General features: G+C 35.7%; 1 protein-coding gene and 1 long non-coding RNA gene across 8 annotated transcripts in view; one reads left to right on the forward strand and one right to left on the reverse strand.

Annotated features, from left to right (window-relative positions):
- NRG3 (neuregulin 3) overlaps window positions 1-5,882 on the forward strand; it is a 1,171,842-nt gene extending 1,165,960 nt beyond the window's left edge. For 4 of the 7 annotated variants that reach the window (XM_043926575.1, XM_043926576.1, XM_043926574.1 and 1 more), the window contains exon 9: window positions 3,814-5,882. In XM_043926575.1, the coding sequence (XP_043782510.1) occupies window positions 3,814-4,321 (508 nt within the window). In that variant the 3' untranslated portion in view covers window positions 4,322-5,882. Of the gene's footprint in view, window positions 1-3,509; window positions 3,582-3,813 lie in introns of all 7 variants that reach the window. The other 3 variants (XM_043926573.1, XM_043926571.1, XM_043926572.1) reach the window with 1 other exon arrangement.
- LOC122709314 overlaps window positions 4,830-16,986 on the reverse strand; it is a 272,493-nt gene continuing 260,336 nt past the window's right edge. Inside the window, exons 3-4 of the long non-coding RNA XR_006345470.1 lie at window positions 7,639-7,716; window positions 4,830-4,957 (exon numbers count right to left, since the gene is read on the reverse strand). This is a non-coding gene — a long non-coding RNA (uncharacterized LOC122709314). The remainder of the gene's footprint in view (window positions 4,958-7,638; window positions 7,717-16,986) is intronic.

Genomic DNA, 16,986 nt, shown 5'->3' on the forward strand with positions numbered 1-16,986 from the left:
GAGAACAGCTATTTCCCACTCCTGGGGGACTGACCATCTCACCGGACTGGAAATGGAATTGGTAATAGAATTTCACAGCTAAAAGCCTTCTTCAAATCTGGCCCTTGCCTGGAGGGGGAGCGAATGAATTTATAAGAGTCATCAGCCATCTGTGGCTTGTTTATCAAGCATGTGGGCGCTGTCTCCTAGTTAGACTCCCATTGTATATGATGTCTCTCCTTGGCACTAACTTCAGCTCAGCTTGAAGCCAGTGTCTGACTTGGTGAAGCCTGAGGAGGGAGTCAGGTGGAAAGGAACTTCTTTAAGAGCCTTTCCCCTGATCAGTGGCTTGGTGCCAACTACGGCTAGTGGCTCACAGAGCTCTGAAATGCACTGTGTCAGGCAAATCAAACTCATGGATTCATATACTAAACAGAAAGAGCTAGAATCACAAAAGACTGCTACCTTCAAAGTAGAAGGGATCTGAAACATACTCATCATCCATCTCACTTAAATAGCAACTTCACAAACTTACATTCAGTTATTCTTCAGGAAGTTTAGAGATGAATCCATGAAAGATAAAAGAATTTCAATGGTGAACCCAAAGATGAGATATCCCATGTAAAAGAACCATTGAATACCAGCCTTTCTGACTCAATAAACCACTAAACCAGGAAAGGAATGTGAAGAAAAATCTCAGTCATGAATGGCAATGTATAAATGTGGAATCTCTAATCATATGGCTCCAGAGGGAAAATTAGATTCCTTCAATTTAGTCTGTTCATTCTAATGCCATATGCACCAAGAACTGGGTCCTAGAGTCCTCTGGGGAAACACATATTTCTTAGCCTGACCCTTGAATTCCTGGGAATCAAACTAAATGACTAATTGTTGAAATCTTCCCTCTTTAAAAGGAGAATTTGTTCACATAGCTACAAAGGAAATGGCACATGTGATTACTTTGCTGAGGGATCATCAGAAGAAGGGCAGTCCAAACTGGTACTTCACAGTCAATGAATGATGAGCTTATGGAGAGAATGTGACAGTCATTGACTATGATAGAATGTAGAATTCTGAGTATCTTCTAATCAAGAATCACATCTAGAAATTTAACTTAAACTTCTGGAGAGTAGTGTCACCTCCTACTCAAAAGCCAGTGCTAGAACACTCGCAGCAACTCTAGGAAGAAAGGGAAGACCACCAGTGTGCCCCTACTGATTCATGCAGAGGCATCACTTCAGCAAGTCCTCAGAGCAGCCCCCCAGGTCAGCATTACAACCTGACAGTTTTAATTAATGAGAGAATTAAAGTGAGGCTTCCATGTTTGTCTAAGACTCCAGAGCATGTAATGGTGGTGGAACTTGAAATCTTTTCTGATCCAAAACGAAGTCATATTTTTGGAGAGTTCTAATAGTTTAAAGTACAGCTTCATGTTAGGGCAGCATTTTAGATTTCAGTGGTTGCCAGCATGTGATGCATACCTGGTTTGTGAGATGACGTGTAAGTCAACTGCAGTTCCTCTTTCTCATCCATCAGCTGCTCTTTAGTCACTAAGTCATGTCCAACTCTTTGTGACCCCATGGACTGTAGCCTGCCAGGCTCCTCTGTCCATGGGATTTTCCATGCAAGAATACTGGAATGGTTTGCCATTTCCTTCTCCAGGGTCTCTTCCTGACCCAGGGAAGGAACCCAGGTCTCCTGCATTGGCAGGAGGATCCTTTACCACTGAGCCACCCAGGGCAGCCCTCAGGCATATTGGAAGGCAGCTCCAAGTCTGGCTTGAATTGCCTTTGATTACTCCTTAGTCATGTCACACTGTGGACTTGTTAAAGTGTCGGTTGGCTAAATTCTATAAGATATTTACATCTTTAGTCATAATTTTTACAAATTTGTTTAGATCCAGGTATTAAGGATTGGCATCTATCACCACTACTTTTCAACCTGTTAGATTCTACTCATGGATATACTCTGATGATATCCATGTGAAAGATGATTTTATCCTAATAAAATTTCTTGGCCCTGTGCCATTGGTGAATCTGACAGCAGACCTTCTCTACCTTCATACACATTAATGGTGCTAAGAAAAGAAAACACAGAAGTCTTAAAGTTGGCACCTTCCTTTTTGTTGAAATTGATTCATTGATCAGAAACTTTATGTTCAGATTTTCAGTCATATAACACTAAGGAGAAAGGAGTGAGATCCCCTAGGGAATTTCCTTCTATGTGCCTATATAGTTTGTGCAGGTAAAGATTTTACATCCCAAAAAAGGTTGGGATGCACCTTGAGATGCCCACTCGTTTAAGGCCTTGATAGTAACAAAATAAGACAACATAGGTTTAACTGCTTCCTCTGCTGCTTACCAAGAGTGTAATTTGGGGCAAGTCATTTGGGTATTTCTTAGTACAGTTTTTTCATCCATCATATGGCAATAATAATAAACCACACAGTGTTATAAATCAATAAAGTGAATAGAGGTGAAAGTGCCTTTTGAAAGCTCTGTGTGATTGTTAGCTCTTGTTGTGTTAACTAGGATATTAAGAGAGTGTTTATCTTGAAGGTCTGTTCATGTAGTCCTGTGTCCATTCCATCAAAATTTATTGATTGCCAACTCCATGTTAGGCACAGTGAGAGAGGATGGAACTGCAACCTAAAGCCGTTCCTCATCTTTTTGTGCTGTCTGGCAGAAAGACAGATCTCTAAATTGCTCCTATCTTGTCTTTACAATAAAGGCTTCTATTTAGTATGCAACACATTTCATTGTAATTATTCTTTCTGTGTATAAACATGATTTTTATTTACATTATAATGTAAGACAAGGGGAATGAGATTTATTATACTGAGGGTGAATATGTTTAGATTATGCTTAAATTTTAATTTAAGGTTAAAATTAAGTAAAAATAATTGAGAAATAGGATAAATACTACTGTTCATTTCTGTGAATCTACCGTATCTCGGCTCCAATCTTTGACTTTAGAGAGTTCAGAAGCAATGGAAAATTCACCAGCTCTGAACAACCAAGAAGGGGGCCAGCTAGATTCTGGCATATTAAATGACTTGGAATGTCATGATGGCATTCTGGACAAGTCATTGTCATGCACCCATGAACTACCTTACTTGGCTCCAGAAACCATATGAGGAACATTACTAGCTTGACTGAGGCCCTGTGGAACTTCCTGCATGTTCTTCTTGGGCAGACAGAGGAATTGTATGCCTCTCATCCCATCTTTTAGGCTCTATAGACTGGCAGTGAGGGAGTTCCTATAGAACAGAGTGCCAATGGAAATTGGACTTGGTCTCCCTAAAGTCAGTGTGAAGCAGAGACACTTAGGACTGTAGCATTTTGATGCTGAAGAGTGGGCTTCCTGATTGCCTCCACCTACAGTGGCCACAAGGAGTCTACTGGACTTAACCAGGGCTGAGAGGGTGGTCAGGTTGATGGAGTGGAGTAATGCCGTTATGGGTTTCCTGTTTGTCACTATGGAAGGGCCACACTCTCACCTGCTCAATCCCCATTTACTTTGTATTCTAGGATAGAGGTCAGGAAGACTATATCCCACCTGCCTCTACAGCTGTGGTGTGTTGAAAGATCCCTGGACTTAAAGTAAGAAGATCTGGGTTTGAGTCTCAGTCTGTCACTTATTTTCTGTGTGACCTTGGGCAAGTCACTTCACCTATCTGAGCTTCAGTTTACTTCTCTGTTTAACTGGGAACATAGTATCCGTCTCATGGGGTTGCTGTGAGAAGTCAGTGAGATGGTGCATGTGGAAAGTGCTTTGTTGACTGAATATTGTGGGGCAGGTAGCAGAATATGTTACACTTTGTTCCTTTTTCAGGTACTCAGCCAATGGTTTAACAGCCCAACAAAATGCATCAATAAATATGCAACTGCCTTCAAGAGAGACAAACTCCTATTTTAATAGTTTGGAGCAAAAGGACCTGATGGGATATTCATCCCCAAGGGCCAGTTCCGTGCCCATCATCCCTTCAGTGGGTCTAGAGGAAACCTGCATGCAAATGCCAGGGATTTCTGAAGTCAAAAGCATCAAATGGTGCAAAAACTCCTACTCTGCTGATATTGTCAATGTGAGTATTCCAGTCAGCGATTGTCTTATAGCAGAACAACAAGAAGTGAAAATATTGCTAGAAACTGTCCAGGAGCAGATTCGAATTCTGACTGATGCCAGGCGGTCAGAAGACTACGAACTGGCCAGCGTAGAGACCGAGGACAGTGCAAGTGAAAACACAGCCTTTCTTCCCCTGAGTCCCACAGCCAAATCAGAACGAGAGGCACAATTTGTCTTAAGAAATGAAATACAAAGAGACCCTGCATTGACCAAGTGACTCGAGATGTAGAAATCTGTGCATTCTATGCTTTGCTCAACAGGAAAGAGAGGAGATTAAATACAAATTATTTATATGCATTAATTTAAGAGCATCTACTTAGAAGAAACCAAATAGTCTATCGCCCTCATATCATAGTGTTTTTTAACAAAATATTTTTTTAAAGGGAAAGAAACGTTTCAGGAGGGATAAAGCTTACAACTAAAGCTTTTGGGTAGAATTCTGAATACAATTTCAGTTAGTCCCAACACTGTCCTCTTTGGCTCTTAGTAGATGTGAGCAATTCAGACCCTCAGCCCCACAGCGCCAGTGGCCTCATAAAAAGTGCTTGCAGTTACCCAGTTTCAGAGAGAAGAGATGTATGCTAAGGGCGGACGTGCCAGTGAGCAGGTGGCCCTTGCCATGTGGCTTGCCAATCCCAAACCCTAAATCTCTATTCACTCGACAGCCTCATCACAGGTTATGTCATGTCAACCAATGTAATGTTTTCTACTTACTTTTTGAAGAATGGCACAAAGACTCTGGAAGGAGAGGACCAGAAGATAGAGGGCATCACGGGGCAATCTTAGCCACTCTTATGTGCCAGCTTCCTCCAAAATTTGAAGGCACAGAATTTCAGAGGGAGGTAGGAAATTACTATAGAAAAAGAGACAAAAACATCACAAATGTCGTGTCACTAAAATCATGCTAATAGAAATGTTTTTCTTTGAGATTGTTTTAGGGGGCTCCAAAGGAGCATTTCTCAGTGTGTGTGCCTGTGTGTGTGTGTGTGTGTGTGTGTATGTGGGGGCCTGCTCACTCGAGCACCGGTATGCTGTATGCACATATGTTCATTGTGCGTATGTGTGTGCATGTGTGTGTGTATTCAGCTTGCTAAAAATTTGTTGAAACATCAGGGAATCTAATATTCAGAAGAAAAAAAATTTCCCTCGTAGATCTGTTCACTTTAAATTTTTTCCATTAAGTAGAAAGTTCAGTTAGTAAATCAAGGTCACTTGCATGGTGGGGTCCTACAAAACTCTTGACAATGTCTAGACCATTTTCTGATGTGAATCTTTTTGAGAGAAACAACTATTGGCTCATTAATGATATCAGTATCACAAGGCAAGTAGGGGATGTGTACCTATTCTGAGTCATGCATACTTAAATTATTTATACAAGCCAATGATCAAATTGATGGTTATCCTTTGCTTTCTCATCATCCTCATTACTATTTATTTTATAGCGAGTCTGCCATGTGTGGACCAAGACATTGGCTTCTGTGGTTAATATGGAAAGAATAAATTGTTGAAGTCACAAAGCCCAGCCTATTCAGTTCACAGGAAGTCCCCCAAAGAACAGTAAATTGTGCTGTATGTTCATTTGGAATAAAGCAATATTTTTACCACTGCTAAGGTGAACTGAAACTTCTCCTGAAGATTTGTCTGTTTTATTTACCCTTCTTTTCATGGGGCAACCAAGGAAATTAGTGTTCACATAACCAGTCTTTTTCCAATTATCGATGGTGTTGAGTTGTTATGTTTACACTGTTTTAAATAAAAAGGCACAGTATTTGAAAGTATACAAAAGATTTCTTTTACTGAAGTTTGGGAAAACTTTGAGTAAAATTTCTTTGTGGAAGATGCCCATTCCCTTGAAAAGGAATGTAACTCTTTCTGAATCAAATATTGAATATATACAATTCTTATTTAAGATTAAGCTGTTTCTGCTTAAAATACATTGCAAATTGCTCTTTGAGAATATTCTTTGATAATAGACATAATGTCATACAGGGAAAATAACATTGTGTTCTTAACACTGTTTAGTGGAAACTCAAGTCTCAAATGTTGAAAACATTTTGGTAGAAACACATTTTATATTTAACAAAATGCTTTGTGGTATTCATTAATTGTTTATTTTGAATATAGAGGTAATACTGTTAGACTCAAAAGATTATTATACATTTTTACTATCTCAATTATCTAAATTCTCATTTAGAAATAATCTTTGGGAAAATTTTGAGAAAGATGGTCTTAATTAACAGGTATATTAAAACCCCATGATTTGCATACCTAATATGTTACTATATTTAAATTTTTCACAATTATCAAACATTGATTGGAAGTCCTCTCAAGTCTGTTGAAGTCAAGCTTGTCTTGGGTTTTTCACTAAAATGTTACCTGTTGCATATCTAAATGAATTCATACAGATTCTACCTAATTAGGAGGTTGTATGTTCTGTATGAAGTTAATATATCATTTACTATAAGAAGATCAAAGGTTGTCAATCAAACAAGTCCTAATCCAACCCTTATTTAGTTAAAGTAGGACCATATATTCTGTGATTATAAAGAGCCTCGTGCATTCTAAAGGATATGAACATCAGGCATGTCCACCAGCAGCCCAATGTAAAGTATAGAGATAGTTATGTCAAAATTGATGGTGAAGACAGAAATCTTCCATAAAGAGCAATTATTAAATGACCACTGAAAGTGACCATTATCTCCTTTTGGAATATGAAACTCTCCTATGAAAAGCGTTCAGACTCAAAAAGCACGTCTTTGGGCACCAGCAGACAAGTGCTGATAAGCATCAAGATTCTCAAAGCTGATCTAATGCGGCGGACTCCTGAAGACACTGGCACCTTGTCTTTCAAGCTCACATGCCTACACGGAAGTGTTTATTTCTACAAGACACTTTTGATTTTGCCTCATTTTCCCTGCATTTGTTATGAGGGTAGATATATGGAGATTTGGTAATTGAGTAAGTTGCAATTCATTATTTGTTGAGAATGACTGTCACTCATTACTTTTTCACTCTGAATCATTTCCTAATATCTTATTTTATATAAAGTGTATGTTATTCTGATTTGCCAGTGACTTCTATAGAATGCTGTTGTTTAAAATATATGAACAATTTTATGCTAATGAGAAATAGTGGAAATTATGTTGGAGAATTGGCATCTAAATTTTCTCTGATTTTCTTGTGTACATTAAGTGTTCTATGGTTTACACTCTTGTCCAATATCTACCTTGCTATGGGTGAAGGACTAAATATTTGTAGATTGATAAAATCCCCAATGATTTACATTATCCCCAAGTAGCAATAGCCAGGCCCTCTAGAGCAGAAATGGTGCAGTTTTTCAGGACTCCACAATGAACTTGTTTTGATCATAACATAGCAGACCTACCAAACAGAAGGGCCAGGCAGATTTCCAGAGAATGACCGCTGGCTTCTGGACTGACTGACAGGTACGACTTGAGTGGGGCTTCTGAGGCTTTCAGTAACCAGCTGTCCACCAGAATATACTTGATGCACGCAGCAGTCACTCACACTTACCTTGCAGTATGGTGCTACAGGAAACCATGACTCCCCGAGTAAGGGCGGGGGGAAATGGTGATTCCTCTAATTCCAACCCTGTAAACCAGAAAATATTTCCCTTAGACAAGTGCTATGAAACATTTCCCAACTGAGTACATAGTATACCTAGGAACACAGCAGGAGGGGTGGGGTTTTTATTTGAGCTTTTGGTATCCAGGAAACATTTTATATATAAAAAATACTTTTTAAATTATTATTCAATTGTATAGATTCAGTATAGTGTTATTAAATGCTGGCATGTCTCTACTATGTTTGTATTTTAGTCTACACAAATTCAGTCTTCATCCAAGAAAGACCAGCACAATGTTTCTGAGCTGTTCTCAATTTTAAATGCATCCCAATGTCATGGGAAATGAGGCCTTTAAATAAGCTTTATCTCTTCCTCTTTTATTCTTTCTTTCCCTTTTAAAGAAATAGTGAGGGTAAAAGAAGAAATTCATTACTTAAGATCAACATTGTTCTCTTATAATAATGTTTCCTACTGTGACACACATACATATATAAGCATATATGTATGTATAAAATATACATGTATTACATTTAGGTGTTTGGTTATTTTGGTAGCTTTATTTTTGTTTCCTTTGACAAACATTAAAGTGATTGCCTCATGGAAGGCCAATGAAATAAAAACCTTTGGAAATCAGCTAACTTGGCAATGTTTAGGTAATACAGGCATTTTCTGGTTCTTCCTCTTAAAGCAGAAATTTCCTTGAGTTGGAAAGAATTCAAAAGACCCTGGAGTAAAATGTCTGCTAGATTATCTCTTAGAAATGAAGAATAAACTATGGGTATATATGATTGCTTTCCCTATAATGTGTAAGCTCAAATATATTTTTTACAATTTTAACTATTTAGTTCTCTCAAAGGTGCCTAAACAGGCGTCTTTGGTATCTAGTACCCACTGTACTCCAGTGAAGAGTTGTGGTGAGGGCAGAATGGTGGTGGGGAAGCTACGTGTTAATGCTGATTACCCAGTGAAGACACTAGTAGAGATGACCAGACCGAGACATACTTGGCTCCTAGTACTTTAATAACTTTGTGTCATAAAAACCTGTATTGACTGCATGTGTATTGTTGCCTATGAAAGAATTAATGGTGTGATAGCAAATAATTCTTATCGTTGAAAATGAATTAGAAAATCTTTATGTTGGAAGATGACATTGTGAAAGCTTCTACTTTATGTATACATAATGGTAGCTCCATGATCCCATCTTCAAATGAGAAGGATGATCTAGTTCATCTTTAATTTCCAACTGGATGGAATGTTATGCAGTCATTCCAACTCAGACATTACGTTATTTGTCATCTAGTAACACAACTGTTACCATTTGAGCTATCCGGATTGGGAAGATCCCCTAGAAAACCCACTCCAGTATTCGGGCCTGGAGAATTCTGTGGACTGTACAGTCCGTAATGTCACAAGGAGGTGGACACGACTGAACGACTTTCACAATACCACCCTTTGGAGAGATCATGGCAGTGAGACTCCAAAATTATTGGAATCTGTATATCAACTTGTAAATAAGACATTTATAATGTTCCATTTAATTTCCATGGAGAAATAGAATCTCTTGTGATTGTTTTTAAAGTAAATTTGTATAAGCCAAGTAATAAAGAAGAAGGGATGGCCAAGTGAAAGTTGTTCAGTCGTGACTTTCAAAGCCTGAACATCAAAATTTGCCTCAGATTTTTAAGTCCAAATTTGCTGCAGATTTTTTTTTTAAAGAAACTGTAACTGTGAACCTTTATTGAAGCCAGAGCAAAGGGTTCTACCGAGAAGGCGTGAGACCTTGAAGCTGTTCTCCTCTCACAGAAGCTGTGACACACACTCTTTGGATACACAAGGTATTTGCTGATATTTTTAATTATTTGCATCTCAAACTTCTTAACATAAACTCTCCAATTAATAGTGAATAAATTCTCTGGAGAATTTCAGAGAGTTTATGTTCACATTATAGTTAGAAATAATCCTGTCTTTGGGGGACACAATAGAACATAAAAATGCAGAGGTTTACATACATAATATTGGTTGTAGCCACTGTTTGTGACAAATCAGTCTCTATTTCCTCTTCCAACAGCAACCTGAGTAGCATCAATTTTTCCATCTATAATTGTATCTTTTCATTGATATCTCAACATCTGAATTCCTAAGTATTTTATAAAACAATACAGAATTTTGAAAACTTGAAACAAAAAAAAATCTCTTTTTAAACTGTGTTGGTTTTTAAAGTTATACAGATTCCATGTAGTTGTCTACAAAATTGAAGAAGAAGGGGGAAAGTCCACCATTTTGTAACTTGTTTCTTAATGTATTTAAAGGTAATCTCTTAAACCCCTCACATAGCCTTGATACGTTTTACATTGACACTTTTCTTTCTGAAATAAATGCAAGGGCTTAAATAATCACACATACACAGCACAGTACACATAGTGTGTTAAAACTCAGTTTTATACCCCTTTTCCTTAGATTTGTTTCCTTCATAAGTCACCCAAGTATGTGAAACTACAAACTCCCGTGACAGGGAAGACCTTGAACTCAGATGTCTTTTCAAGGAAATGCTTACAGCAAGAAAATAGTGATTATCTTTTAAGGTTTGTTCTATACAACCTGCTTTTGAATTTTGTCTTTACCAATAAAAGTCTAGAGAATAGACACATTTGTTCAAGTTGAAAGAAATAGAGCATGGAAAACTTACCTTATAATCACTATACATTTTCCAGTAGCCAATGTATTATATTTTAAAGGTAATTAAAAGGAAATTACTTGGCTCTTTCTTACTTTTTCAAGGATATGATTGTATACATTAAATCTAAATAAAAAATGAATTCCCTTCTTCTTAATATTTGACCAATCATATTTTAAAGAATGAAAGTCACACAGAGAATACATGCAAAATGTTTAGCAGAATATTTTTTACTTGTTTAAAACAAATTTACCAAAACTGATCTTTTTTTGTGCCTGTGATAATAATTTTGTTTCAAGGAGCACATATGTATGCGTCTCCTTTGACTTTTTCCAAGAAAACATTTCAGAATGATGTCTACCGCTGTGAGGGATATGAAGGCTATGGGAAATAATGTGAGCTGTATGTCCCTTGACATCCTAGTAAAGTTCCATTTTACCTGCACTTTGTTTCCAGGGAGATAAATCATACTGCTTATTAAAAATGAAGACATGAATTTAATAGTCAATTTAATAATAATCTTTGACTTCACGTAAGTTTTCATCTGTGGAGGAAAGACTACCATTTCCCTGTTGTCCCTTTTCAATAGCCTTTGATGGCACTGGACACTTAGATTCCCTTAGGTTAGATTCTTACTGCATGTTCTTCTTATCTCACTTTTCTTTTACTAAACGGAATTTTTCAGCTAAAATGAGAGACTGATGTGATTTTGTAGAAAAAATACAGCTTTGTTCTTTTGTGTTGTGTTATTAGGGGGAGTAAACTAGGAACATTTCAAATGTGATAATAAGGTTCATGACTTTAACCAATATCTTTTCATATAAACACATACCCAGGGCCCTTAAATTTTCCTAATATTGTTAACAAAATTTTCAACCTACTTGTTTTTTTACAACAGTATTTTCCATTTTTTTAAGGGAGAAAGACAAAATCACCCATTCCATAAAAGAACAGAACAATAAGTGAAACAAAATAATCATGCTTTAAACAACTGACCAAGATAGAAACCAATAACAATATTTGCAAAGGTTTCAAATAAATCAAATCTAAGGTTAAAATAATGCAGAGAAATATTGGTCAAATAGTTTGCCTCAAAAGTTTTTTTCATAATTCTTCCATAAATGGACTCTTCTTTGCATAATAACATTTAATGTTTTACAACTTTTCTTGGGCATTAATTATACCCATTTAGTATATTCCCTTGTAGCTCAGATGGTAAAGAATCTGCCTGCAATGTGGGAGACTGGAGTTCGATCCCTGGGTTGGGAAAATCCCCTGGAGAAGGAAACGGCAACCCACTCCAGTACTCTTGCCTGGAGAATCCCCATGGACAGAGGAGCCTGGTGGGCTACAGTCAATGGGGAGCTACAATCTATGGGGGTCCCAAAGAGTTGGACACAACTGAGCGACTAACAGTTTCACTTTTAGCATATTTAAATGTTTGCATATATATTTAAAAGTGAACATATAAATATACTGATATGTCCACTTTGCTATTTCTTCTAACACAAAGCTTATGAAAATTTGCACACAAATCAGATGGAAAATAAATGGGCAGAATTATAAAAAGGAGTTATTATCTATTAACCTCTCCTTATTTTCCATGAATACCCATTGACATCTTTCACAGAATGCTCCTGCATTTTAAGCTAAACATAGAGGAAGCTACTGAATCAGATACAGAGGCAGATGCAGACATTTTGAAAATTAAAATGTCTGATGCATATATAAAGAGTTGTGGTCTTCCATGGATCCAAGTAAACCTGAAAAGTACTGTATAGCACAGAGTGTGAGAAAGGGCAAATTATTTCTATTTTTTAAAAAAGTAATTTGTCCTGCAGTATCCATGCCTTCCAGCTAAAAAAACTGAATAAGCATCACTGGGTGTCTTTTCACCAGTGAAAAAGAAGAGCCAGGCACATGACACCACAAACATTTATACAACAGAAAGATTTAACTAATAAATTTATCTTTGCTTTGCTTTTCTATCTTACTTTAAAAATAATGTTATTGCACTTGTGAAAAATAAGGAAATAATATGGCATGGATTCAACTATGCTAAGACCAAAATTAGTAGTGTCTTTACATATTTTTTTCTCATTTTCTATATATAAATGTATATTTCACAGATTTATTTTCCTACTATCATTTATTATAACTTAAAAATAGTATATCATACTAAACCATGGTAATTCATTGTAAACATTTAAAGCCTACAGGAATTCTAATTTGTCCTATTAGGACTTATTTAGACATTCTGTTACTATATGATATTTAAATTGCTCCATTCATTCACTATCATAAGTAATTCTATCATTAATATTAAAATATATATTATACTTCCTTCCTTTTGAAAGTAAACTGTAGGTCCATAACAAGTGCCATAGGTCTGTATATACTCAAAATTGTAAGTAATGCTTGTCCATAGGTTAGTATGTGCATTTTTTCATAGGAGAAGAAGGTCTATAACTAAAAACTTTGTAAGACTAGTAAGGATATTTGTGAACTTGACTGGTTAAGAATAATTTTTTTGGTTACACATTATAAGAAATTGTATGGCTAGGTCAATGAGTATGACTTTTTTTTGCTGTTTTTTACTTTTTTTTTTCAGAGCAGCTTTAGGTTCACAGCAAAACTGAGATGAAGGTACAGAGATTTCCCATATACCTCCTGCCCCCGCAAATTCATAGCTTTTCCCTTCATCAACACCCCACCAGAGCAGTACATTGCTTACAAGAGGAGAACCTACATGCACACATCCCAGGCACCCAGTCTTCATAGTTTACATTATGGTTCACTCTTGGTATTGTACATTCTATGGGTTTCAACAAATGTATAATGACATGTATTCACTATCTGGTTCAGTGGGTAAAGAATCTGCCTGCAATGCAGGAGACACAGGAGATGAGGGTTTGATCCCTGGGTCAGGAAGATCACCTAGAGAAGAAAATGACAACCTACTCCAGTATTCTTGCCTGAAAAATCCATGGACTGAAGGGCCTGGTAGGCTACAGTCCAAAGGATGGCAAAAAGTCAAACACACACATTCACTATCATCATATTTATTATACAGATTTCACTGAAAATCCTCTGTTCTATACCTATTCATTCCTCCCTCCTCTCCCACTCCTAAGCAACCACTGATGTTTTTACTATCACCATGGTTCTACCTTTTAGTATGGCCACTTTGCAAATTTATTTTAGACGTTACTCAGTTGATTCCTGGAAGTGGTTATTATTGGGTTGGCGAAAATGTAAGATGGAACAAACAGAAAACCCCAATGAACTTTTTGGCCAACCCAATATATACAGTTTTAACATCACTTGAATTTTTATTTTCTTATTTGATCTATCAATATAATTGTAATTGGTTTAGATCTGATAAGAAATTAATCATTTTAATGAAGTTTAATTTTAACTTTTTATTAGAAAAATTGTTACATGCTCACACATAAAATCGATAAGAAGAAAGAAATACCACAGGAGGTAGCCACTATTAATATTTGATTATATTTCCTTCCAGTATTTTTAATTGAATATATACATTCCATATGTCATTTTAAAAGTTGAAGGCATCTAATATTTAAAATATTTTGTCCTGATTTATTGATTTCACATATGGTCTCTAATAACTTCCTCAGTTTATAAAGTCTCTTTACACATGACATTTTTAATGGTTATACAAGCCATTATATGGATGAAACATGTTCATATGTTCAAAAAGATTTTAAAATATTTATCATGTGTATATTATTTAATTGAGTTTCAAATGTTTAGCTACCTTTGACTTGTGTCAGTGTTTCAATATTATACATACTCATATATGCATTAACAACTTTTTGGCATTAGCATATATCTATGTATAGATAGAGATACTGAGTTCTCTCACAGAATTAGTTCTATTTTTTGTAGCAGCCTCCTTGGTGGATTTTAACTATCAAAATCATAATATTTTGCTAATTAAACAGCTGGATAAAAAGACATAAGCCCTAGAGAAAACTCTATATAGGTGACTATATTCATATCTCCCAATCCTCCACACTCAAAAAAGTGAGTGTTAATGGAGATGATTTAAAAACTGCCAACCTGGGAAGAGTGACATAAAATAAAAGCAGACCATTATAAAGAATTGAGAATATGCCTGGCACTAGGTTTCTTACATATATTAACTTATTTAGTCTTCATAATAGCCCTGTGAAGTAGATATGAGTACGACCCCCATTTTAAAGATGAGGAAACAAAGGCACAGAGATGTTAAGAAACTTACCCAAGGGTTCCCAGATAACAAATTATATGGGGCTGGATTTCAAACCAGGGTTCTTAAAGAGTTACCTTTCATTTCCTAAACCTCTATCATCATATTCCTTGAAGAGTTTCTGATAATCATAATCCAAGTGTCCAAGATAGGGTAGACTCTCCAAACCTAAATGAGGATGATCCTGACTCTAATTGACCAACCCAGATGGACTATAACTAGTGCTAGAAATGAGGACAAAGCATAGAACTAATGAATGGAAGCTTCACCCAATTTTGTGCATTGTTTGAAATTCTCATATATGAAGTGCAGTGATCAGATATTTAGTAAAATTGCTATTTCTCATCCTAAGTATATCTCATCCCAAATATTCCTGTTAGTGCCAGGAAAGAGGCCAGAAGGACCATACACCTTGCCATGGCCATGCCCACTCTATTCATCAAGTGAAGAATGTGTACAAAATGGTGATTCTCAGGTCATCTGCTTCAACAAAGCAAGAGTTAGTGTGTGGCAGCACTGTCCTGTCCATCCACTTCAAGGCACCACATCATGGAAATATCATTATAAATGTGTTTATGTTTGCCTACCAGACACTTTATGCAATTCAGGATACAATGTGACACCAAGATAAGGGAAGTCCCAATTTGGGTGTCTCCCTCTGCTAAATCCAGATCCAGTGGCTGCTGAAGCCAAGGGGCTTAAGGTAGAGTATATGTGGTTAACAGAAAAAACAGAAGCATTCATTCAGTCTCCCTCACACACCAACCATTATTGGGCAGACATACGCCTGAGAGGAACCTCTATATGGCCAATGCAGAGAAATCACAAATATCTCAACAGGAGCATTGTGAAGCAGTTTGTGGGGAAAAACAACAGCCAAACATATAGCTTTTAATAGGCTGAGGTCATGACTGTCTTCAAAATGAGATTTGGTCTACTGTTACACCTAGAAAGTATCCAAATGATAAGAAAATTTACAGTTAGAAATGAGATAAAAGACTAAGGGTAATGGCTGAGAGTCAATAAAAGAGAAAACACATTATAAAGAAAGTCAAGAAAAAAAAGTTGTTTAAAAAAATAGTACAGAACTGAAAAATGTAAGAATTATTAAACAGGAAAACATCAATGTAAAAACACTACTGGAATAAAAAAAAACACAAAAAGCCACTTTCCTGCTCTTTCTAAGATAATTTTTTTTAAAGCTTTAGAACAAATTAACAGTTGGAAAGTAACACTTTTAAATGTTAACAAAAAGTGAACAAAAATAATTCTACTCTTCTAAATAAGAAGCGCCAAAGAGGAAATAAAAGTTTCAGTGAAGGAAAATTTAGAATATAGAAAGAAAGACATAAAAAGTATTTAAAACCAGCCAAAGCTGGACTCAGTGGTATCTGCAGAACCTTAGATGAGTTCAACATTAAACAAGAAAGATGTATTTTAAATTAAGAATTCAACTGAGAAAATTAGAAAACAAAAAAAGGTACATTTTAAAATAAAAAGTTTTCCATAAATGTTTGGATCACAAAATCTTTTCCTCTCCCTAAGTACATTTAACCTCTCATTAATGTTTGGCAGAACTGTCTTTGGGAAACTGCTGTTTTCAATGTCACTTATAAATACATATGCAAAAAAAAATCCAAATAAAATGCTTGCAAATGGATTATATTCATATAATAAAAATTACCATAATGGCATAAGGTTTATTTCAGCAATTTAAATTTATTTTAATATCATCATATTTAGTAATCATGATAAAAAATCATAGAAAAGAAATCATATATGACTCAGTTTATATTCCTGAAAAAACTTTTTTTAATTAAGGGGAAGAACTTCCTTAATAATGAAAAATCAATGGTCAGTATTAGACACACCAATTAAACATTAGATTCATCTTCCTTGAAAAACAAGGTCACTCTTTCACTATTATTACTATTAACTGAACTGACATAGATAAACATTATCTAGCAATAAGAAAATAAAATAGATATAAATATGGCAAAGGAACATCACAAGAATCAGAAAAAATTTCAAGAATCAACAGAATGATACTATAAGCCAGTTCAGTTACAAGCCTATAAACAGAATATATGGCTAGGAAAAATAAGCTAAAGACCAATGTGCAATATTAATGTAAATATACATTACCTTGAAATAAATCTAAGGGAACTACCAAATAAAATAGTGTTAATGAATATATAAATAAAATGGGAATATAATTTTTCTCTTCATGGAAAAACTCCATTGTTTAAACTTCTCAAGAATAACTAGTTTCATTTATAAATATAATGCAATCGAATAAAAAACATAGCAGGAATATTTTGAAGAATACAAGAATGACAATAGCCCAAAGCAGTTTGGAAAAATAAA

Source organism: Cervus elaphus, chromosome 15 (assembly GCF_910594005.1).
Source record: "Cervus elaphus chromosome 15, mCerEla1.1, whole genome shotgun sequence".
NCBI classification, from domain to species: domain Eukaryota; kingdom Metazoa; phylum Chordata; class Mammalia; order Artiodactyla; family Cervidae; genus Cervus; species Cervus elaphus.